The sequence below is a fragment of the Hypomesus transpacificus genome, chromosome 3 (genome assembly GCF_021917145.1).
Source record: "Hypomesus transpacificus isolate Combined female chromosome 3, fHypTra1, whole genome shotgun sequence".
NCBI lineage: Eukaryota > Metazoa > Chordata > Actinopteri > Osmeriformes > Osmeridae > Hypomesus > Hypomesus transpacificus.
The window spans coordinates 10,947,453-10,972,843 of NC_061062.1; the positions used below are offsets into that span (position 1 = coordinate 10,947,453).

Sequence of the window (25,391 nt, forward strand, 5' to 3'; positions counted from 1 at the left end):
GGAAGGGGATTCCATTAGTGTTTTGTTTCTGCAACATTATCTGGTATTATGCCACTTCCCAGGCATCAAAGGAGCGGATGAGGATGAACTAAGGGAGATCGCCTCCCCCCCTCACAACAAACATGTGTACAACGTGCCCAATTTCGACATGATCCAGAAGGTGCAGTCGCAGCTTATCACTGAGGTCTGCTTTGGAGTGGACGACCAGCTCAGCTCTCTGGTGAGCGGAGAGGAAGGTAAGAAGCTCCACAGACAATGTTGATAAGATTTTTAGGAAGTTACAAAAATAATGTTGCTCATTACAACTTGGCTGTTATAATGCTACATATTCTAGTTTGTCATTCAGCAACTAAGCAGGTTTATCAATTCCTCTGTTAGTGTAAATATAATTGTTTTGACTATAGATATCTATACAGTATGTGTGATACAACCATAACTACAGCATAGAATAGTTGGAAAATCAAGCATATTATAAACTGTATTGTAATATACACTTCCAACTTGCATTAGCTACCACTTATTCCTGCTCCATCACTAACAGCAACACAACAAAAAACTAAATACTGTAGTTTGTGTTTGTTTTGTCTTCCTCAGTGGTGGAACCAGCCTCCAATCTGCAGGTGACAGAGATGTCCTCCAAGTCAATGAGGGTCACCTGGGATGCTTCTCGGGGTGAGGTCACAGGCTACAAGCTGACCCTCATTCCCATGATGGCAGGACTGAAGCGTCAAGTGCTGTACACAGGTCCCACCCAGACCTCAGTGAACGTGCGAGACCTCTCCCCAGAGACAGAGTATGAGATCACTCTGTTTGCTCTAAAGGGGCTGACCCCCAGTGATCCTGTCATGGCAATGGAGAAGACCCAACCGGTCAAGGTGTCACTGGGTGCGACGATACAATATTTCCTCTCTATCATCCACATCTATCCATCCGTCTGACCAACCAGTAACATTTAATAGTCGCTAACATTAAATAGTCTTGGAAGTCGCTTTGGATAAAAGCGTTTGCTAAATGAATAAATGTAAATGTAAATAACAATCAAATTGAATCATTAGAACCGCAAAATATTTTATATGAAAAGAGACACGAAAAATAACATCATTATTTCTCTTTTCACAGAATGCTCTTTGGGAGTGGATGTCCAAGCCGATGTTGTCTTATTGGTCGACGGCTCATACAGTATCGGATTACAAAACTTTGCCAAGGTCCGGGCCTTCCTCGAAGTCCTGGTCAACTCCTTCACCATTGGGCCCAACAATGTCCAACTCAGCTTGGTCCAATACAGTAGAGACCCCCACACTGAGTTTGCCTTGAACACCCATCATGACATCAACGCAGTGGTCAAGGCAGTCAGGACATTCCCTTACCGTGGAGGCTCCACCAACACTGGAAAGGCCATGGCATATGTTAAGGATAAGATCTTCCTCTCTGCTCGTGGCGCTCGCGATAATGTACCCAGAATCACGGTTCTCATCACTGATGGGAAGTCTTCGGACTCCTTTAAAGACTCTGCCACCAACCTGAGGAATACTGATGTGGAGATATTCGCCGTGGGCGTGAAAGATGCTGTGAGGTCGGAGCTGGAGGCCATCGCCAACACACCAGCGTCAACCCATGTTTACACCGTGGAGGACTTTGATGCCTTCCAACGAATCTCCAAGGAGCTCACCCAGTCCATCTGCCTGAGGATCGAGCAGGAGCTGCTCAACATCAAGAAGAAGAGTGAGTATAACTTTGAAAGAACTTGTTCATCATTTCTTTTTTTTGTTGCTATGCATCCAGTGTTTTTCCTGAACTGGGGAATTGGCCAGAAAGACCTGTGGCCTTTCTGATGATATATATAAACCACCTGGACTAGTCTGAGGTCAGGTTACATATATCTATTGTACAGCAAGTGTAGCAAGAAACATTTACTTTGTGAAGGGACTGCATCATATAAGACATTATACTCACTACCATATTATGAAGAATGTTGTTCAAATAGAATAAACTAACATTGGGAATGAATGAAACTCATGTTCACAAGATACTAATGATGATGCGTGATCCTAGTCTACAGCATTTCTTAATTATTCTTACTTTAGCTTTGCTTTTAATTGGCTGTTAAATACACACCAGCGAACCATTTATTGTTTTACAATGAGCAAACTGAGCATGTCTTCAAATCATTCAGAGGCCACTATTCTCTGAAAGACAGCAGTTTTGTGGATACTTTTCACCACCACCAGTAGCATGAGAACATGTTCTCTGCTGTATAAATGAATTTAATTTTAGTTTTTTGGCTTTGTTGCTTTAAATAGGCTTTACTGGTAAAGGATTGATACATGTAAGCAAAAAACCTTATTGCATTATTGCATGAAATGTTAATGATAATTTATTCTCTCTCCTCAGGTTTGATTGCACCCAGAAACCTCCAGTTTTCTGAGGTGACCTCCAGAAGCTTCCGTGCCACCTGGGAGATCGATGCCACCAACATCTTGTCCTACTTGGTACGTTTCCGCAAGGCAGAGGATTTGACCGGTGAATATGTCTCACTGGCAGTTCCAGTTGAAACCACAACTACTGTGCTGCCGCATCTCAGCCCTCTCACCACCTATGAGGTCAACGTGTTTGCCCAGTATGACAAAGGAGACAGCTTCCCCCTGACAGGGGAAGAAACTACTCTAGAAGGTAAGGGTAAATGGCAAAAATATATAGATAGTTGTTTTGTTTTGTTCAGCATGACTTCCTAATATACTAATGCTTCTATTCTACTCTTTTAATTACCAAAGTCAGTCAACTATACAGAAATGTATACAACATTTCATGAATACAATTAACATTGAACAATCAAAGCAATCAAGATATCACAACTAAACATCGACAGTGTATCTTCAAAAAGAAAGTTATCTGGCCGCCACTTGAGGTACATTTCTTTTTTCCAGAACGAGGAACTGTACGAAACCTACGGGTCTCCGGGGAAACCACGGACAGTTTCCGTGTGTCGTGGGATGCAGCACCAGGGACGGTGCTTCGTTATCGTCTGTTCTACCTTCCTGCTGCGGGAGGAGAGAGACTGGAGGCCCAGACCATTGGTCCTGAGACCACCATCGTTCTCCAGGAGCTGTTCCCAGTCACCACCTACCGAGTGATGGTGTCTGCAGAGTACTCCACCAGCCTGGGGGATGAGAAGCAAGTGGAGGGAACCACCAAGGAAGGTCAGTGAATGTTCAGTCTATACTCCGTATTGGAGTGCTGTGATACAGGAAACAGTTCAGAGACTGTACATTTTTGTTATTGGTTGTGTATCATTTAGAAAACATTTCTTAATTTAGACAACATAGAAGTATGTATTATAATTTCACCCATAATGAATAGTCTCACCCAAGGCTATTCTCTTTCTTCTCAGTACGCGGCTCTCCTAAGGATCTCCGTGTCTTCAACGAGACCGTGTCCACCATGAGAGTATCTTGGCGGGCCGCTCCTGGGAATGTGCTTCAGTACCGAATTGCCTTCAAACCGTCTGAAGGTGGAGAGAGGAAGGAGATATCCGTGAAGGGAGATACCACTGTCGCCATGCTCAAGAACCTCCAGCCTGCCACTGAATACGAGCTGTTTGTCAGCGCCCGCTATTCCTCAGGAGTCGGAGAACCCCTGCTGGGAACAGGAACCACGCTGGAAGGTAGGGGAGAAAGGCTTCTATGTCATGTCTGCTTTGAAGTTTGTGTCAAAGTTATAGTGTCTTTCATTGCTTATGTGTGAGAAACAGGGCCTAAAGCCATTTTGGGGCAGGCTAACTGCTGTGTTGAGAGCAGCATTGTGTTTAGTTTTCTGTTGGAAACCGGCCATATTAGCCACTTCTGGAAGGTTTAGGTGAACACACTCTTTTGAGATTTCATACATCAGAACATAATATGGTTGCTATGTCACGATCAAAGTTGTAGATTGTTGTGAGTATGTTATGGTTCATGCGTGACAGTTTCATATTTTGTAACATTGGCTTAGTAAGAAGTCTTTGGTTGGAAACCCCTGGAATGTGGATCTACGTATATGTAATGCCTCACACACACCAGCTCAGAGACAGACCACAGATTAGGTGAGCTAACCTACCTACCACCCATGAAGCAGAGAGAGATGGAAATGGGTGGGGAGACTCATAAACCTAGAAAATCTAATGGAACGGATGGAACTGGCCCACATGTCAGGCTTGCTCCTATGCTTCATACACTCCATCTCGCCTAGTCTGGGACACATGGTTTATTTGGGATTGTTTTATATGACATGTGGGGGAGTTTTGTAATGATTCACAGCCATTGGTTTGACGTTTGAAATATCGGAAATTGTTTAGCGTCAGTGACGCTACATAAGGAGAAGAAAGGGTTAGGTAACGTTCTCAAGCTTATCTGACTGGATTCCAACCAATAAGTTGAACATGAGGTTGAGATACAGGATTGTATGTTTTCAAGATGCCACATCAAATTAAATGCCTACCTCTCATATGTTCTTCATTACTTTCTTGGGGACAATGTTAGAGGTTGGACCCGATAATAGAACTCACATTTCCAGTGGAAAGTGGAACCCTATGGAGGACATCTGCTTCTGCATCTGCTCCAGGCGATCTGGTTTTGACCTCTCCCCAGAGGTCACACCCAGAGCAGGGCAGCAGAAGGTTTTGGTCAGGGTGCAAGTGCTTGTTGAAGGTATGGGGTGGGGCTCTGGCCCTGGGAGACCCAACAACAAGGCCTCATTCCACATGGACCCTGGCGTTGATGACTGTGCAATTACAAATGGGCCATTGGCTCCCACTGTTCTGCACTCTGTACTTCATGACAAAGCACTTTGTGTGGCTATCTACATTAGCGTAGCATGACGTCAAGCGAGCTAAACACTGTATTCATTGTTTTTAGTGAGAACAGCGGCTGGTGCCTCTAGCAGTTAGCGAATGTCTTTGTTCACTGGACTGTTTGGATGTGAACTGAGTCCATTTGAAGAAAAGCAGAAAAAGACAGTTAAACACGTTTATTCCCCACTTCACTAAGAGTTCCTAACATGGTCTGCCAACCAACTTTGTATACTCTTTCATTTGAAATTGAACTCCCCTATATCTATCAGAAAAGGGTCCTGAATGTGAACAGGAAAAAAAGACAATATGGTGAGAATATGTATTTAAACGGGGGGATTCTTTCCAACATGTGGAAGGTCTTACCTTGGAACTTCAAAAGACGGCAAGCTGGCTGCCTTCTTTAGAGAACTGGCTGTTCACCTTATTTAGGGAGGAGCAAGGAGAGAAAGAGAGAGCAGAGAAAAACATTACTTATTAAACAAGGACACTGGTCTGAGTATACCACAATTGCATGCTTTGGAAGCATTTGTGTTTAACTAACAGGTTGAAACGTACTGGGAATTCAAATCTACATCCTGCTGTACTCGCAGCCACTGCAGTCAGACTGTGGAACAATAACAAGTGGATTCTAATCAAAATCAATTTGTATATCTTTCTATTTTTTTAAAGTAATGCCATAGTGCTTCACAGAGTGCTTAAACTAACATCTGTAACCAACCTAAACATATATTCATTCATGTTTGGTTTGGGTTTTGCCTTCATGTCACCTTGGATGCTGGATCTGTAATCTGGGCTTCAGACTGGCAGGGCTGGGATAAGACAGGTTTAGTGGCCTTGCCAGGGTAAACGGTAGGTCCTTTAAGATAAAAGAGTAAAGTGGGCCACGCTTGGCATGCAGGTAAACCCTGTGTCTCCACTCTGTCTCAAGAGGTTTAGGAGAGTAGACTCTGGAACTGTCTAGCAAGGGAAGTGTAAACGGCAGTGCCAGTGCTGAAATGGCAATTGTAAGGAATTGTGGGATTGATATGGTCATTCTGGACCATCAGATGGAAAGAATTGTTCTGGAAATAGGCAGTAGATGTTTACCACTTCTTTTTGCTGAATTGCTTGGCACAGCAATGCACATTCAACGGAACTTAAATCTTATCTCTTCATAGTTTATGATGTATTTTAGGTGTTGGAAAGTTGGCCGTGTTTTCACTGATAGTTCATATCTATGTGTGAAATTCTGTGTTCATTCGACACCTGATGTGCCCTGTCTCGCCCTGTCTGGTGTTGGGTTGGGAAGTTATAGCCTGAACTCAATCTAAGTACACTGAAAATGGCGTCTGTCCTCCATGTGTTTCCTTTGTGTTGCTCTGTTCGAACTCTTTGACCAGGCCTTGATGCTCATAGTAATTATGAAATTGCCAATGACCATTGTCTGCAGAAGTCATTATAATGTGATTCCCTTATGCCTTGCACACAGTTAACAAAGTAAGTTTGTCAAACAGTCAGTTATCTGTGCCTATGCTAGCCGCCTTGGATGCAGAGGACTTGGCATGTGAAAGGAGCTCAACACACAATCCTTGACAGTCTGGAATGCAGAGTTCTCCAGTGACGCCTTGTTGAATTCATCACTCTGTATACCTGGAAAGGCTCTCTCTTTTACACATAACGACCCACAGCTTGAGGTTATAGTTTCATTGAGATGCAGGACTGTGTTACATATAGATGTAACTGGTTTATGCATTACGCCAAATTCTGGAACATGGATGTATAGGTTTAGCTCCATTGCAAAAGTTAGGGAATTCTATTAAATGTGTCAGATTCTAGCTCTAATAATTTAATTAGAGCTAGAATAATAATAAGATTTTATGACATTTAATTCTAGTTTTGGGGCATATTTAAGCTTTTTGAATAAAATAGATTAGTCTTCTATTACCATTTAAGACCATGTTATGCCTATGATTGTACCCCCATAGCTGTCTTGTCCTATTTTAGATCTAGACTAAAGATTGAGTGAGGAGGTGGTCTCTCCCCTGTGTTGTGTGAGGTCATCTGAACGGCTAGACAGAGGTTTGAGAAAGTGCATTTCAGGGAGTGTACTGGACCACTAAAGATCTACTGGCCGTTAATTTCATATGCGCTGTTTCCCACCCCCAATGGCCCCCTAGGAGTTGAAGAGAAAAAGAGACAAAACAGAGAGAGAGAGAGAGAGCTTGGTTTCTCATGGCAGAGGAATAAACAGGTAGGGACAGAGAAATAAAATAAAAAGAATGAAGGAGAGTAACATCTGCAGTTGTAGCTCACAAACTCCCACGAAGGAAGTTTCTTCTCTTTCAAATGGAAACTACAAGAAGGCTCTGAAAGGCACGGGGACTTGTGATTGTATTCACAGGGCTGTGCTTGGGGTCTTTGATTATGACTAGAATAAATCACCCTCTTCAAAAAAAACCTCAATTGTTCTCCTTTTTTCTTGCTCTGTATGCGACTAAGGCATGCACCAACTAGGTGAACGACCATACCTTTCAATGAAACTAAAAGAACAGCTGTTAATGTCTTTAAGACTCATGATTGATTTGGTTCCAAAATCTAATTCTTGCCCTCTGCGTACTCCACAGTTCTGGGGTCTCCCAAAAATTTGGTAACCAAGGATGTTACTGACACCAGCTTCGGTGTATACTGGACGGCAGCGCCAGGGAATGTACGCCGGTACCGGCTGAGGTGGAAGTCCTTGTTCACTGAAGAGGCAGGGGAGAAGACAGTGGCCGGGGACGTAACAGCCACAGTCCTGGAGGGTCTTACCCCAGAGACACGCTACCAGGTTTCCGTCTACGCAGGCTATGGCAGGGGAGAGGGAGAGCCTTTGGTGGGAGAGGAGACCACAGATGGTAAGTTACTTTAGTCCCTAATGCTTACACCATACTTTTACTCCTTGGCCCCTCTCTATCTTTCTCTGTATTGCAGCCGTTCTCTCTTTATCCGTCTCTCTCTCTGTATGCTCTCTCTGTATAACGTTGTCTCATTTACACTTTTTCTTCTGCTATCAACACATACCCTGTCTTTCTGCTCATTCTGCTTACTATATCATTCTTCCAGGTTACTTCCATCTTTCCCTCTCCAACCCCATCTCTTTCCACTTGAAAAGATGTGTTTCTTGGTTTTATAGTCGCTTTGTTACCTCACATGTCCTTACCTGGAAAACAAGGATGGCATATAAAAGACACCATGAACTCATTGAGGCCTTTATTTAACCACAGGAGGACCACCTCAGACTACAGCAACTAGAAAAAATTGGGCCACAATTTGTCTCTATCTGATTACATTACAGTTGATTGGACTCATACAGTAATCAAATAGAATTTGAGGGATTGCTTTAATCCACCCAAATACCCAAAAGCAAAGCTTTTTATATCTCTGTAAAGCCATAAATAGTACCCAGGCACATTAACAGGGAACATGAAATGACTTCAAGCCGATCGGTGACCCTGTGAGGAGTGACGCAGGTTTTGGAGTTGTGCAAGGAACAAGCGTTTTAAAGGCCTCAAACTCCAGCTCCACTTTTGGGCGTGATACGGAAAAAGTGATCTGTGGTGACAGTTACGGCTCATTCTCTGAGCTCTGAGATAAAGTCCCAGCTGCTGGCATTCACCTGGCCCTATCTGAAAGGCTAGCGCAATGCTTTTGTAATCAGTATGACGTGTGTGCTTGTGAGGGTGTGTCCAGGGGTTTCTGTATTGTATGGCCACAGCATAGGTTTTTGTAATCAGTATGATACAACACATCTGAACAAACGTGTGTGTAATGAACTGTATAAACATGACCTAATACACACCACACCTGTACCCGTTTACCAGAGGAGATGCAGGACTAAGATATAGACTTGTATTTCCCCTCTAAGCCCTCACATTTTCTCTCAGATCAAATGCTGCTGGGAAAAAATGATGCGTGTTCATAGAGTGTAGGCCTCTACTGTAGGTAATCTGCAGGTAGTCAGCCAATTAGTGAGACCAAAAGTGCAAATGGAAAAATGTGTCTGTGTCAATTTATTTGGCTTTTTTTGGTTATTGATTCTGGCAATCAAGACCGTTTGAGCCAAGAACTGCCTTGAGGAACACCTAAGGACTCTTTGCTTTCGTACCCATGGTGGTCACCACGCCCGGTGTTCTTTCTTGCGGCTGGCAGTTCCCCAAATCGGAGAAAACTGGGCCTCTCGGGCCGAGCCACACACTGCAAAGAACTTTGGACGCGCTAATTTTTTCCATCTATTAAAAAGCCCTCCTTCCTCTGTAGTTGAGCTGTCTGAATATTTTCCCCCCTGCTCGTTTAGTGGAGTTCTGACAATTTACACTTGTCCTTCCTGCGCACACCAGGCTGACGCTGTGGAAAAGAGAGGAATGTGGTGCGAGGTTCAGAATCAACCAAAAGTGTCACACGTTGGGTATCGACATCTCCATGACATACCTGATTGTTTAGTTGAGTCTGTTCAGTGTATTGGTTATGATAGAAAACCTGACTGATGTTTTCAACCTCTTTGGTAGCTGAGTGTGTCTGTGTTGACATTGGATGAGCACAATTAGGTGCATAATGGCCAGCAAATTCAGCTCCAATTTAAACTGAACTCCACCCAAAACTAACCCAGTACCTATCCATCAAGCTCGAGAACTTCCAAAACATTGACACGTTTCTTCCTTTTTCTCATTTCTCTCCCCAGTCTCAGCCTCCGCCAGAGTCCTGACGGTGTCCGACGAGACGGATAGGAGTATGAAGGTTGCGTGGCAGGCGGCGCCCGGAAATGTGGTCAACTATCGGGTGACCTACAAGCCCCATGGGGCTGGACGCCAGCTGGCCACCAAGGTGCCCGGTGACACCACCGTCACCGTGCTGAGGCGGCTGCAGCCTCTCACCACCTATGACATCACTGTGCTGCCCGTTTACCGGAAGGGAGAAGGAAAAGCAAGGCAAGGAGTAGGAACCACACGTACGTTGGTCTATACTTAACCACAACTGATCCATGCTCGACAGGACACTGTGTGGGCTGGTTCGTCAGTTAGTGTCTGGGTAAAGAAGTCATTTCTGGGGAGTAATCAAAATTACTAAACTTGATACTAAACAAATAATAGCTATTTACTGGACCTATTTACCTATTTTGCTATATGAAGGTTTGCCACTTTATGCTACTCTATTTATATGGGATTTTCCATTTCCTCCCTCTCCAGTGTCACCTTACAAAGCCCCTAGGAACTTGCAGACCTCTGAGCCGACCAAAACCAGTTTCAGGGTGACATGGGACCATGCTCCTGGTGATGTGAAGGGCTACAAGGTCACCTTCCACCCCCTAGGCGATGACATAGACCTAGGAGAGCTTCAGGTTGGACCTTACGATAACACTGTGGTGCTTGAAGAATTAAGGTAAGAACTACCCTGGTTCTTTCCATAGTAGGACCAACTCTATTATTATGTCTTGTCTGTTAGTATGGTACTGATCTGAGCAAAATTAGCTTCCGTTTGTGGACAGTAAAGAAGCATTTCTATCTGTATGTGTCTGTCTGTCTAATCGATTGAATCTTTCTAAAATATTTGCAAGGCAATTCTTATTTGTTTGTTTTTTATCTCTAGAACATGAAATGTATTTGATTATAAGCAGTCTTTCACATATAAATGAATGTTTTTTTGCCAAAATTACACATGGTGTACTTCTCAGGGCTGGGACAAAGTACACAGTGAGTGTATTTGGAGTGTTCGATGGAGGAGAGAGTATGCCATTGGCTGGAGAGGAGAAGACTACCCTCTCCGATGGCCCTGAACCACCACCTTATGAGGCCACAGGTAATGCCTTCTCTCAAGCCCCGCCCACCTACAACAACACCACCACGAGCAAGACTGGCATCTGTTGTTACACGGGAAAAGCAACGCCACGTCTATGGGAATAGCAGTGTATTGGATCACAAATGAGCTACAATTTAGGTTGACAGAATCTTACGCAGATTGTCGCCTTAAGAGCCTTCAGAACTAATGACCAATAGAACTGTAACTTATTGTCATAACCCTTCTCATCACACTTAAAGCCTTATATGTGTTGCGTCTTGGGCAGCACTAGTCAAGTAAGAGGAGCTATATCAGACTGTTGAGTTTAATTGAGGAAAATACGTCCTAATCCTTAGGCTCATAAAAACAGATGAGTTGCCCTAAATGCCTTTCCTCAAAGCCAATTGTCTCACGAAATAACAGATGTAACGACTATCCCATCTGTCGACTTTCTCTTTCCCTCGCTTCTTTCACTCTGTCGCTTTGGCCTACCTCTTTTTTGGGTCCAGCAGCGAGAGCAGAACTGACCCAAACCAAGAAGAAGAAGTATGATCTGTTTGCAATTATGACTGTTTTACAGCCTTGTGAGTTGGGACAGTGCTGGGTATTACATGTGAAGAGAGGAAGAAGCCTTTGATGGAAGGCACTCGAAAAGACGCCAGGCCCTTCTAAGAGACAGATACACAGGACAACAAAGAGCAAGCTCTTTAGATTTCACACTAATACTATGCTTGATTGAGCTGTTGGGGAGCCAAGGAAACCAAAAGAATGATAATTAGAATCGCCCCATTCCACCCAAAATGAACTCAAGCAGAAGTGTTTGAAGAAATGTCAAATAATTTTTACTGCAGTTGGTGAAAAGGCTTGAGTGCATCTCTCTGTGAGCCATGCTTCTCCAACAGTACCCAGTTCCATCTACACCCTGATCTACACCCCTCGAAGGTGTGTAAGGAAAGGCAGAAGGAAAGGGCATACTACCACTTTGATAATAATAATAATAATAATAATCTTTCCGTCCTCTTTGTATGATATTTCACACTTATAATACTCTTATTTGTCTCACTTATCTACATTTAACTAAATACTTCCTGTAAATAAAAGGTAGCTCTCCGCTGAATGACAGATGGCTGCAATAGCTGTAAATTTCAGCTGTAAAATAAAACCTGAATTGACTGCACCGTCAACACCATTTTATTTATTTGTTGGAATGTGCATTGCAGCTGAGGACAAACATCTGGCATGGTGGATAAATCTTTTCCACCATCCCATTCTCCAACAATAGGCCTCCAATATTCCTTATTACTGCAGTGCAACTGGAACAGAGTGGACAGGAGAATGGAGGGATGCTAGCAGTCACGTCTCAGACTTAAATTGTCTTACTTCAACTCAACATCTGCATGTGTGTGTGTGTGTGTGTGTATGTGGGTGGGGGGGTGAGAAGGGGCTTAAAAAGTCTGTAAATCAAACATCATGTAACCTGTTTCCAATTGCAGAGAGTGGCGGCAGGTTGCGCAAGGGGTCTGCAGCCTGCCATTGCAGCAGCATAGCCCGCATAGCCCAACGCCCTAGCGGCTGAGGCCGACAGGGCTCATGCTTTCATCAAGCAGGTGTCACAGGAAGCGCGAGAGAGCCCGGAGCATCTGTGGAATGCACCGTTCCTCTCACGCAGGGGAACACTCGTATATCAGGTGTCAGAAGGGCCGTCATCTGTTGTCGAACTTCTGCGATGAGACCATGAGTGGCTCGTGAATAACGGGAACCAGTGAAGAGCGAGATAGATACAGTCCGCGCACAGAGGAATACACGATGACGAGCATGATCACACCAGAAAATGAAATGTTCAAAGATGTGTTTGCTGTGTTTGCTTGCTTGTAAAATGTTTGGGAAATGCATTGTTTTTGAAAGAAAGTTGTTTGAGGGAATATCACTGAGGGCATGGATTTTGATGTTGTATCTTTACCTTTCTTTATCTTTCTCCATCACTCACCTGAATTCCCTTCTTCCCAACACCTGTAAATGACTTTCATGACACATCTTACTGCAACTTCAACAACAGAATAGGCTGCTCTATATTTGAGCTGTGGTCAGAACCTAACCTGCTAATCTTTGACCCTTAGATGTGGCGTGTAAAACAAAAGCACAGGCCGACATTGTCCTCTTGGTGGACGGCTCCTGGAGTATCGGACGGCTGAACTTCAAAACTATTCGTGCCTTCATTTCCCGTATGGTCGGAGTCTTTGACATCGGCCCGGAGAGGGTCCAGATCGGTGGGTTTCCGCCATAGATACAGTCCTGTCAGTCCTTCCAGTAGTCATACATACGTGTTCAGATACTGCAGCTTTGTGGATACTTGGTATTTCTTCAGACTTCTAGTGAATATCTGAGTGTCTCAAGGAAATTGATTGGGTCATACTGTGTCATGTCAAATGTTCAGAATTGGGAAATATGTGTTTTTTTTGTCTAGGTCTGGCCCAGTACAGTGGGGACCCCAGGACAGAGTGGCACCTGAACACCCACAGAACCAGGGACTCTTTGTTGGAGGCTGTGGCTAACCTTCCATACAAGGGCGGCAACACTCTGACAGGTATTATTATTCCCATAAACAACTCAATTGTACACAGCACTTTAAAGCGAGGATAATGCTTTTGCAATCGGAAGTATCCATTTAATATCAACATTTTATCATCTTGATAAATAAATCAAACACATTTTTTATTTTTTTTGCAGGTCTGGCTCTCAATTACCTGCTCCAGAACAATTTCAAAGAGAATGTGGGGATGCGCCCCAAAGCCCGCAAGATCGGCGTGCTTGTGACAGACGGAAAGTCCCAGGACGACATCATCGCCAACTCTCAAAGCCTGCGTGACCAGGGCATTGAGCTCTACGCAATCGGTACTTTTAAAACTCTATTTCCTTCTCTTGCCATTCCTCCTGTCTAAAAAGTCAACCTGGATCCTAGTCTCTTAATAGCAAATTGCCTTTGATATTTCTCAGCTGGTGTTATTAGTTATTACTCCCAAGAAATATGGTTTATGACTTACATGCCTAATATTAGTCTGACTTGGTCTCACAAAACATATTTCGGACTGTCACAATGTCCATTCCCGTTATGAGTACCTGCTCTCTTTGCTTGACGCATACAGGTGTCAAGAACGCAGATGAGAACGAGCTGAGGTCTATCGCTTCTGACCCAGAAGAGATCCACATGTACAACGTGGCTGACTTCTCCTTCCTGCTGGATATAGTGGATGACCTGACCAACAACCTGTGTAACAGCGTGAAGGGACCAGGTACTGGACCTCCCTGTGGTCACTGCACATACGTTCCATTACATTTTCATTTTATTCATTTACAGACGTTTGAAGATCAGAATTGCATAGTTCTAACAGTATTGCTGTGGTCAGAGTTAAGGAATGGTCTGTACTAGTCACATTGCAAAGTGCAAAGTACTTAGCTACCAGGCATGGTGAACAGTACTTTATAAGACTACGAAAAGACACACACATACACTATTGAGAGTCAAACAGGGAACTAGTGGAGAAGGTACCAAAATAAAATAACAGACACTTTGAAATGGATACATTATATTACTTTAAAGATCACTATGTACATAATGTAATATACTAACTGTGTTGCTCTCCCTATTGACCCAAGAGAGTACATACAGGCTATTGCAACAGTAATCCAAGTATCCTGAGGGAGCTGGGCTGATGTGAGGCCATGGTTATGTAAACAGGGTTTCCCTGCAGGGGCTCCAGACACCCTCAGAGGAGTAACCTCACAGGGCTGCCTTAACAGGGGAAGCAACACAAGACACTGTATGGGAGCCAACCCATAACAAATTGTATCCCGTCCCTTTTATTCCTAATGTTGCCTCATTCCTCCCTGAAATGAGAAACAGTCTGCCTCTTAATCAAATTAAAGAGCTGGAACTGGAGAGTGTGTTCAGGGACCTTTCTTGGAGAAGGCTTGCTCGGCCATAATAATACTGAGACAAGAAGTGCAGAGCAGTATTTAGGATTGTATTTTTTTATCTCACAAAATTAAATTAACAGCGGGTTGAAGTGTCGATGATTTGCTACTTGTCTACCTTGTCTAGTTTCCTTTTGGTTAGAGACCGCTGTCAAAGTGTTTGCGATGGAATGGTACAGTAGCTATGGAACTTACCTGTAGATATGAGAACCATCCTTTATAGAAGGAAGGATGGGAGCCAGGACAAAATGAAGTGTGAACGGAAGGAAGGACGGCATTAAATAAGGAAAGACAAAAGCAATTAAGAAGGGTAAATCCAGGACAGTCAGGATGTGAAGTGTATAATCAGGAACAGAGGCTGTAACTGTCTCGCCCTGTCTCTACCTGTACAGGAGGTGGCCCAGAGGCACCCACTGACCTGGTGACATCAGAGGTCACCCACTACTCATTCCGCGCCACCTGGACGGCCCCTGACGGCCCTGCGGAGAAGTACCGCGTGGAGTACATGACCCTGTCTGGACGCCCTCAACAGGTACACACGTACACTAACACGCTCTCATACAGTTACGCACATGCACACACACAAACACATGCAGTCAAGAAACATGAATATTTGGTGGCTGTTTGATTTGGAGATGAACAGCAGGCTTGATAGTTAGAGACTGTAAACCACTGTAATCAGTGAGGTGCTTTTGGGTATTGGGATAACAGTCTGTTAGTCCACGCAAATCCAGACATGTGATCCATCGGCTTTGCCTTGCATTAGCCACATGGATGTTTGTCTTGGCAGATGTGTGGTTGTTTTATCACAGCGGAGACTGACAGAAGCCCTGACTTAGATAGGCCTTTAATACATAAGGGACCAAATGTGCTTTTGTTCTATATAACAATTTGATGTCAAACAAAAACATCTTAGGTCCAAATCACTGGTGTGTATAGTACTTTCAATTGAAAGTTCACTTTCAGTAGGTAAATGTGACATTTGTTCTCATGGTTTGTACTGAGTCAGTGTTTTGTGAGGTTTAATTTTTGTTTGTGTATCAAAATAGAGCCACACGCTGGGCTGAAACCAGCACAGTTGTTGTGGCCTGAATTACGATGCAATAGAAACCAGTTATATCATCATGAAAAGTTAGTGTTAGTAATTAATTCCACAGTTATATAAACAAGCCTATAACAGCTTTGTTCGTGTGGCAACTTTGAATAAATACAAGAATTGCCCACATTTAGAAGCACGTACAAGGGCAACATCCCTGTAATCTTTTCTCTCTCACACAGACACACATACACACACATCACACAAACACACACACAAATCATATGACATTTCTTATCCATGTCCCTATTTCTGTTGTAGGTCATGGTGGACGGGACTGTGACCACGGTGGTTCTGCAGAACCTCAACCCTCTGACAGAATACCTGGTCAGTGTCTACTCCGTGATTGGAGAGGACAGCAGCGAACCACTGAAGGGAAGCGAGACCACCTGTGAGTCCCCGCCCACTTGACCTGTTAATTACATTCAGATTGCAAAATGCACCTTTCTTCCTTATCCCCTAACCTTCAATGACAGAAGGATAAACTACTCTGTTTTGGGGCGATCGTTTTTCACTGTGCACAATGCCCCTCACAATGTTTAGTGTTTTGAGGGATTTACATTTCCCTTAACGGTTGTTCTTCACTGCCCTCCCTTGAATAGCATCATAAAATCTCACATAAAACATTTCTCACTGTTTGTTTCTCTTTATTCTCTTATTCAAGTTTATTTGTGTATGTTCGTGTTTAAATGTGTTTGCCTTCAAGTGTGTGCGTGGGTCTGCGTGCGCAGGTGTGTAACAGCTTTCTGTTTTTTTCTCTAACCCTCCTCCTTCCAGTGCCTCTCAGTGCGGTGAGGAAGATGACCATCTACGAGGAACGCTCCACCACCATGAGGGTGCAGTGGGAAGCGGCGGTGGGGGCCACTGGCTACATGCTGCTCTACAGCGCCATCAACGCCACTGAGGCCTCTGTGGAAAAGGAGGTGAGGCCCCTCCTGAGCACGCTCAGAGAGAGAAATGCCGGGCTAGCCAGCTGGGGTGTTGATGAGTTCAAATATACACATGCACAAAAGCATAAACATTGGAGACCCCCACCCCACACTCACACAAAGCCAATATTCAAATAGCGAGCCCCTGCCAATTATTCTTGACAACATGCAGATGTCACATAGCTAGTCACAAAGAAAGCAGTGTTTGTGTCTCACTTTACGGATACAGAAACACTTTTGGGCACAGAGAGGTGTGAAAAACATGATCTCAGCCTACCATGGGAGCGTCATCATTTTCTTTAGCGTGGGGTGAAAAGTGGGTTCAGATTCGTTCTGGCAACACACAAGTACAACAAAAAGCTCTAACGCCTTTACACAAGCTTTGAGTCTTCAAAACCGGACGGAAACTTTTGAAAAACTTGAGAAACGAAATCCCATCCCCCCCTTGAGTATCGTGTTTTTGGTTTGCCCCGCCAGATAAGAGTGGGAGGAGAGGTGACTGACCTGCAGCTGGTGCAGCTGATCCCCAACACGGCATACACGCTGTCAATCTTCGCCCTACACGGAGAGTCCGCCAGCGACCCCCTCACCGAACAGGGAGTCACACGTACGTCCCCATGCTTTTCCTTATGGAACGGATGAAAAAAAGCAGATGTGTTGTTCAATTGTTCTGTTATGGAGCAATGGAGTCACTCAAAACTGTCTTTCACAGATAGGTGGAAGTCATTGTCTACACTGTCTGGTTTTAGATTGATTTGTATGGGTTCACCCCCAGGGGGTGCTTTACCTGTCCCTGTTGTGTGTCCCTCCCAGTGCCCCTCCCCCCTGCCGGAGAGCTGAAGGTCAGAGAGGTCACCCACAGCACCATGAGGCTTATCTGGGACGCCGCGCCCGCGCCTGTCCGCAAATACCTCATCACCTACAAGCCTGATGAAGGGGAGGCTAAGGAGGTAAGCTGGGGTTCCCGTCCACATGACTATTGTCTTTTCTACTTGGGGCTGTATGTGTGCAAAAGGGCTGCCGGTGCTTACAGGCACCAGGATCCCTGTTCAGGAACAACCTTTTGATCCAGATTCCACAGTTAAGTGACACAAACAGGTTTAAACAAGAGGAAACAGATTCTGCCCATTCTAACGGTGACCGAAGTACAGCTCCAACCATGATTCATTTAGCTAGATCTACACCAACTTCTGTGCTAAGCTGAGCCTAGTCTGTTTATCCCATTGTGTGTAATACAGATCTGGAATGGATTGATATTGATACTTTTTACAATGGTAGCTTAGACAGCGTAATGGAAGCCCCAGCTGGTGACAGGGACAGGGGCTACCAAGCATGTGAGAGGGAACCCTGGGGCTCCACCTTTGGACAGAGAACCTGGAAGATGGATCATACCACTATCAGAGGATGGGCCGAGCAGATATCACCTGGGAAGGGCTTGTTAGTTGAGCAGGGGATTGCTAGGACTAGTCATTTGAGTGACAGGTGCAAAATGTGTCCTCCCAACTTGCCTGGTGGTGTAAAACATATAGTTTACAGCCCTGTGGCCTTCTGGGAGTTCCCCCACTGTGGCAGGTTTTGGCGAGTGCCGTCGGCCACATCCGGAGAAATAATTCATGTTGCGGTCCGCCTCGTCCTCTGTGGGATTGAGGAAATACAAGTATGGGTCCTCAGGCAGAGAGGCAGGATTCTGTGTGTGCTTGTTTCTTTGTGTGTGTGTGTGTGGGTGGAAAGTGGGGTCATTCTCTGCCCAGAAAATGGCAGTGTCTTGGTTTACCTGATTGACTGCACAACACTGGAGTAGCAGCTTTACCAAAAGCTGTAACACGGAAAACAGGAAGAGCACCTTTTAGATCCAGGAAAATCTTTAGCAGTGGGATTTCAAGTCCAGACGCTATCACAAATTAATATCCACCAGATGGACTGCACGAAATACAAAAACAAATTACAGAAATACACAAACAGATATTTTAATACAAACATTTTGATTGACCTCTTGAACCAAATCAGTGTCTGATTCCAGTCTGGCATTTTCATTATTGTAAGTACTTATGTTTGCATTCTTGTTTATTTTTACTTATTTGTTTATTTACACTCACCTCGTTAAACTTTCCGGGTTTTCGACATGACCCTGGTTAAGAACGCTGTGTCATCAGATATCCACATCTTCCTTCAGTTTACGTTTCAGATTCTTTGGAACTTGAGTCACTGAGAGCAGATTACTCTGCCCGTAGCTTTCATCCATTATAGTTCATCTGAATGTCTCTCAGAAACTCATTTGCGGTATTCATACAACTGTATGTTGTATTCCTGTTTTTCGGAAATCATCAGCTGGAGGTGGCCGGAGACCTGACCACCAGGGTTCTGGACAACCTGATCTCCCAGACAGAGTATGGTCTTGCTGTCACGCCCATCTACGATGAGGGACCTGGCAACCCCATGCTGGGGGACGCCATCACGGGTAAGAGAAGCTAGCAGATGCTAACATCCATGGTAGAACCTTCCACTTGATAATATTTATAGGGCATGCACTTCTGATGTACTAGGCCACTGGCAACACACTCCAACATTTAAGCTAAATACTTGAATGTCCCAAAAATGTGTGAGGGGCAGACTTGAACCAAAACTAGCTAAGTTTTTGCTTGAACCTTGATCAAAAAAGACCCCCCACACCCTGCTTTCACCTCTCCCAGGTCTTTCTCTCCCCAAACACTGAATGGCAATACATTTACATTTAGTCATTTAGCAGACACTCTTATCCAGAGCGACTTACAGTAAGTACAGGGGACATTCCCCCGAGGCAAGTAGGGTGACGTGCCTTGCCCAAGGACACAACGTCTTTTGGCACAGCCAGGAATCAAACCAGCAACCTTCTGATTACTAGCCCGATTCCCTGACCGCTCAGCCACCTGACACACTTGAATAAATGCTTATTTTCTACTGTCTCCACAAGTGACGATTATCCTCATCTCCTCTTCCTTCTCCCCCCTCATCCCACGTCCCCACATCTGTCCCCAGATGTTGTACCTGCTCCTAAGGACCTGCGGTTCTCTGAAGTTACCCAGACCAGCTTCAGGGCCCACTGGGAACACGGAGCTCCCGACGTAGCGCTCTACCGCATCGGCTGGACCAAGAAGGGAGACACCAACTTCCAATACGTAAGAGAGAGAGCCAGTGTCAGGGGCTGACAGGGCTGGAGTATGAACCGTGAGTGTGTGAGGGTGCTGACTGGGCTGGAGTATGAACCGTGAGTGAGTCACGGGGCTGAGAGGAGAGAAGAGGGACCATTGGCATTGTGTTGACTTCTGAATTGATGACAGCTCATCTTAGTAGTCACACATTCAGCGTTGGAGAAATCAAGAGATTTTAAGGGATTTGAAGAGGACATGTAGCACTCTAACCTGGGGTTCCCCTCCGTCAGGCCATCCTGAGCAGTGAAGAGATCTCCCATGTTTTGGAGGGCCTCGACCCAGACACTATGTACGATGTTTCTGTCACTGCCATCTACCCTGACGAATCAGAAAGCGAGGACCTGCTGGGGAGCCAGAAAACACGTAAGATACTTCAATGTTCCTATTTACAGAGGACGACTGTGTACAAGAAATCTTGCTGTTCATAAAAAATTGCTCTATTTTTTTATGAACTTAACTGCCTATTTTTTCCATCACTTTGAGTAAATGGTTTTTCCTTTTCTCTTTCCTTTCCTGTAGTGTCTAAGATCATCACTCCTGGTGGGTATTTGTGTTGAAATCAAAGAAACCGATTGTGTTAAGTGACCTGCACATAAAAGAGCTTTGTAGATTTCTGCATGTCTTAGCATGTGATTTAAAGGGCTTGTGGTCGTTATTGTGTTTGTCCCCAGCACCCACCGGTGCTCCCACCAACCTCCTGGTGTTCAACGAGACCACCACAACACTCAACGTGAGATGGGACCATGCACCTGGGCGCGTCCAGCAGTACAAGATAACCTACGTCCCTACCGCCGGTGGCAGAACCCAGACGGTACGACGGAAACGCACACACAGTTCATCCCAACACACCTGTAAAGCTAAGAATCAAGGAAACTCCCTTTAACAAGCTGTTAGATGATCTAAGTGTTAAGAACACTTAGTGGATTTAAGTTTTGTTTTCCTTTTCTCTTTCATCGTACACTAGCTTTCCCTAGTTTATGAGATGAGTATAAGTACTTGTTTAAATGAGACCTCCAACTTCCCCCCCTTGTAAAAAGTTTAGATGACATTGTTTAATAGCTGATGATACATTTTAGCAGAACTGTGGGGTTGAAGAATATTGTCCAGAGTGTGTTTGTGTGTCTGGAGGAGTCGGCTGCAGATGGAATGTAGAACTCCAGTGAACTGGTGTGTTTATGTAATGAGACTTGGGTATCTTGGGGGTCGTATAGTGTAGACAGTGTTTACAGGGTTACACAGAACTGTCTGGCCTGCCTTCTGCTGCTATATCAAGAAAGCTAGATGTTTTTCATAAGGCCCAGATGTTTAGGCATTTAACATCTAGCTTTTCTATCATGTGGCGTACATAAGAGGGCTAGTGAAAGGAATCTGTTTCATTTTTTTCCCTCATCATATCTGGGTCAGGGTAATGTCAAATTGCACTGCCATATTCAACTCACGGTTATCTCACAGAATGTGTTAATGTGTGGTATTTGTCAAGTTTAGAATTTCCATTTCATCAAAAGTTTGAAAGGAAACCAACTTTGGAAGGAAAAAAGTCTTGATAATTTCACACAAAATCATTGAGACAATGTTGGAAAATTGTTAGCTAATGAGAACGTGTCTGCCAAGTCCTTCATGGCCTTGAACAAGAGGAGGGATTGCATCCAGCCTTATTTAGTTCAGCACTGTGTATGAAACAAGATACACAAGCTGTTGCACTTGTTTGCAAGGAAACTTGTTCTGGTGCCTGTGTTCATGTTCTGGTCCTGAACATATCCCTATCATGCAAACAAATACAAACATTTTGTGGATATAATGTACACATTTTATACATATGCTGAAAAACATTAAAATTAAGAAAATTGATTACATGGGCCTTACATTTGAAAATTAATTGCCTTTGAGTGAGAAAAGACAAAACATATCCACACTTACACAACAGGAAGCCAGGTTGGGTTCACTTTACTGTTTGGCCGACGATAGTCATGCTTCTCTCCTGAAAACAGACTCTAATTGGAGGGAAGAAGAACGCTGTCTTACTGCCCAAGCTGATCCCAGACACGCCCTACACCATCACCGTGGCAGCCATCTATGCCAGTGGGGAGAGCATGGACATCTCAGGCACCGGCAAGACCAGTGAGTCTTCCTCTCTCCCTCTCTCAGAGTTTTTCTTTTTGAGTCAGTAATGGTTTGGTTTTGCGAAAGGTACTATATTTAACAATGTTATAATGATTGGTGTCACTGTCTTGAAAACAAAACAAAACGTTTGAATCTGGGGACTGTGAACATAAGACAGTGAGACAAAGCAAAAAACAAAGCCATCTTTTGATGCGATGATTTGAATCAGGTGAATTTGATGCCAGTCCAGTTTGGTTGGACTCAAACATCCTCCATCTTGTGTTCTCCAGAGCCTCTGGGTGGAGTCAGGAACCTCCAGGTCACTGATCCCACCACCAGCACTCTCAACGTCCAATGGGAGCCCGCTGAGGGCGTTGTGCGCAAGTACAAGATCTACTACATCCCTGCTGCTGGGGGATTGGAGGAGATGGTACGCTGCATTTCATCTGGTTTAGCCAATTATCAAATTCAATTTCATTTGTATAGCCCTTTGTACAAAAAAAAGATTATTTACATCACCTATACCCAACCTATCCCTCAAAATGGACAAGGAAACAACTCCCCCAAAACTCCTTGGAAAAGCAGAGCCCTGACTTGGTGTCTGGTGGTGTGTGTAGGTGGAGGTCTCTGGCAGCACCACGGCCACCGTCCTGAAGAGGCTGCAGTCTGGGACTCTGTACACAGTGAGCGTGGCCCCGCTGTATGCTGCCGGAGAGGGCAGTCGAATGTCGGAGGACGGCAAGACATGTAAGTCCATGGACACAGTTAGGCTCTATGTGGCAGAGGGATTCTGAGGTAATCTGCAGCTGGCACACTGTAAAAGACAGTATTTAAACTATACATAAACAGTAGCTGGCTCTTTCAAATAAATACAAGATTTGAATCTCGTCAATGACAGATTGGGGCTTCTTGGTTTCTTATAAATGTTAACCGTTTTTTTGTTTGTTAATGAGCTGGGAATATTCTCTTGGTCATTATGCGAGCGCCTGCATCTGTTCATATCACTACAGAGAAGCCCCCTGGGCCTCGTTTGTTAGCCTACACTGCAGCTTACCCAAAGCGGCTGCATCCCATCCAAGTCATATCTCAGTCTCACATGTTGATTTGCCTCATAAAACAAGTCGACCTTTTCAATATCTGGAAACAAAACCACAATGATTTACAGTAACTCCCCTTGCTTCTCATTTACAACTACAATGCACTGTGCATATCAACTTCTCTTTTTCCAACGGTATAAAGCCCCTTAGTCTTTGTATTTAGTTAAGTCATCTTTGGCTGAAATTCAGCAATTTAAAAGAACGCGTTTCCATTCCGCCCTCGCACCCCAGATCAAACCAGTACGCAACCTTTCTCCAACATGAGTCAGTTTTTTCATGGGTGTGATACAGTAGCATAGGAAGGAATTCCTTTTGGCAATAAGTTTTACCGTAACAAGGTCTGTTTATAGCACTCTGTGACGGTTAAGGGAGAGGGTGGGAGAGGGAGTATGAGAAATCTGCTGCTGCAAGGAACAGATAGAAAGAAAGGGGAAAAAAATGGATAGGAAACCATCATTTATTTATTTTATGACTTTCAACCACTGGATGAGGTCACTTTGCTAATCCGGTAATCCCTATTGTATCTCCATTAGTTATGGCCTGTTTTCTCCCATGAGTGGCATTGATTTTTCGTAAATGTTACAAATCAAAATGGTGATCTATAAATCTCTTACATTCTTGGTTTAGCAGTAATAGCTCTGAGGACTGGTTTCAGACAGATTTATATGACTTTCAATCCTGGAATTTAATATGTCATTCGACCAATAGGGTTAATCTTATTAAACTGCAACATTTCCATTTTGACCTTGACTTGTTTCATTCAATTTATGAGTATACTGTTTTTGGATGCTCTAAATTAGCCTATAAACTTCCATAGGCAGCACATTGATACAATATTTGCATGTTAATGTCAAGTACTTGTCTTTTGCACCAGTTCAGAGTTCTACAAAAACGCCAAACATGTACTTAAATTCTTTTCTGCAATTTTCTCCAAGGGTTATTTAGATGTGTCTCGTCTTATGGAAAGCTTTCAGCATTCTGCCTTCTAGGTATAGGTCTTTAAGTATATCTTGTGTGGAGTCAGTGTTAAAGGCCAAAGGCCTGGACTACTCATATGTCAACTCATAGAATATAAATCAACCAGCACTGTCGGTGATGTGTTGTGTAAATTACAACAGCGGCAGGTAGAATGCTCCCCAGTGTGTTATTTAGACAAGAATACATCTTTCGCAGCACTCTATAAATTGTGTTTTTTTTTTTAATTGGGTTTTGTCTTATTTACAATTGATTCTACTTCTGCTTGCTGTTTGTCGGTTTTATCTCTCCATCTATATCCATCTCACCCTTTATTTGTTTGTTCTTTGCCTCTCTCTCTCTCTCTCTCTCTCTCTCTCTCTCTCTCTCTCTCTCTCTGTCTGTTTGTCTGTCTGTCTGTCTGCCTGTCTGTCTGTCTGTCTGCCTGTCTGTCTCTATTCACAGTGGAGCGTAGTGCTGTCAAGAACATCCAGGTGTTCAACCCCAGCACCAACACCCTGAATGTGCGCTGGGAGGCGGCGTCAGGCCCAGTCCTGCAGTACCGGGTAGCCTACGCCCCCCTGACCAGCACCAGACCCCAGGAGTCGGTGAGACACGCAGACTCAAATACACACACACAAACCACCCTTAGATAAACCTTAGGTGACACACACCCAACCTCAAATGAACCACTCCTAATGTCAAAGTGCATGTCAAGGTTCAAAGGTTAGGAGAGGTGGTGCATGTGGGTGGCCTCCCGAGCAACAGTTCACTAACCTTAAAGGATTTCAGAAGAACTTTCGGGGACAACCCCACACTTGACTTTTAGAGTGGAAACGTTGAGGAACGTTCAGCTTGATCTCCACATTAACGGTCTCCCTAGGCAGTTTTGGTTTGAAATGACTCTTTTCACAACTTATTTTTAATTTCTACTGTAGGTGGATTAAAATGGAAATCCCTTCATTTGACCCCTTCTCTATATATATATTGGTCCAATGTGGCCACTTCTCTTCCGTGAAAGGGTGTAGTACAAATCTCCTTATCCCCACAAACAACTTGTAAAGCATTGCTCAATGTCACACAAATATTCCACATCTGCCAGGAACATTGACAAAACAAGACCCCTTCCTTTGTGAAACTACAGACACTGCTAGTACTTTGAAGAGTGATGCAGTGTTGTTTTATTGATAGAAAGAGAAGTATTATTTTATATTCTCCTTCCTGCTCTTGGTTTTATTTCTTTTGGGAATAGTAGCATGTCAGACTTCGAGCCAACTCATCACGTCAGGAGCAATATGGCCAGTGTCACACAGCGCCATCAAATTTAACATGAGGGAATTTGGGTCATATATTACAGGCTTTAGTGGACAGCTTGTAATAATTGTTTTTGTCCAGGAAAGCAATGCTGCTTACACTGAAACTTAACTTCCCTGGCAAAGATAT

At 44.1% G+C, this 25,391-nt stretch overlaps 1 protein-coding gene across 6 annotated transcripts in view; it reads left to right on the forward strand.

Moving 5' to 3' along the window:
• Positions 1-25,391, forward strand: part of col12a1a (collagen, type XII, alpha 1a) — a 55,432-nt gene that overhangs the window by 7,123 nt on the left and 22,918 nt on the right. For 3 of the 6 annotated variants that reach the window (XM_047045461.1, XM_047045452.1, XM_047045445.1), the window contains exons 8-35: positions 63-236; positions 595-885; positions 1,120-1,722; positions 2,392-2,670; positions 2,925-3,197; positions 3,389-3,661; positions 7,426-7,695; positions 9,519-9,785; positions 10,024-10,216; positions 10,509-10,633; positions 12,730-12,879; positions 13,077-13,196; positions 13,340-13,504; positions 13,756-13,902; positions 14,977-15,116; positions 15,942-16,071; positions 16,458-16,603; positions 17,087-17,216; positions 17,423-17,559; positions 18,938-19,067; positions 19,625-19,764; positions 20,028-20,160; positions 20,317-20,337; positions 20,469-20,608; positions 21,786-21,915; positions 22,188-22,327; positions 22,515-22,644; positions 24,414-24,556. In XM_047045461.1, the coding sequence (XP_046901417.1) occupies positions 63-236; positions 595-885; positions 1,120-1,722; positions 2,392-2,670; positions 2,925-3,197; positions 3,389-3,661; positions 7,426-7,695; positions 9,519-9,785; positions 10,024-10,216; positions 10,509-10,633; positions 12,730-12,879; positions 13,077-13,196; positions 13,340-13,504; positions 13,756-13,902; positions 14,977-15,116; positions 15,942-16,071; positions 16,458-16,603; positions 17,087-17,216; positions 17,423-17,559; positions 18,938-19,067; positions 19,625-19,764; positions 20,028-20,160; positions 20,317-20,337; positions 20,469-20,608; positions 21,786-21,915; positions 22,188-22,327; positions 22,515-22,644; positions 24,414-24,556 (5,120 nt within the window). Of the gene's footprint in view, positions 1-62; positions 237-594; positions 886-1,119; positions 1,723-2,391; positions 2,671-2,924; positions 3,198-3,388; positions 3,662-7,425; positions 7,696-9,518; positions 9,786-10,023; positions 10,217-10,508; positions 10,634-12,729; positions 12,880-13,076; positions 13,197-13,339; positions 13,505-13,755; positions 13,903-14,976; positions 15,117-15,941; positions 16,072-16,457; positions 16,604-17,086; positions 17,217-17,422; positions 17,560-18,937; positions 19,068-19,624; positions 19,765-20,027; positions 20,161-20,316; positions 20,338-20,468; positions 20,609-21,785; positions 21,916-22,187; positions 22,328-22,514; positions 22,645-24,413; positions 24,557-25,391 lie in introns of those variants that run through there. The other 3 variants (XM_047045488.1, XM_047045480.1, XM_047045470.1) reach the window with 2 other exon arrangements.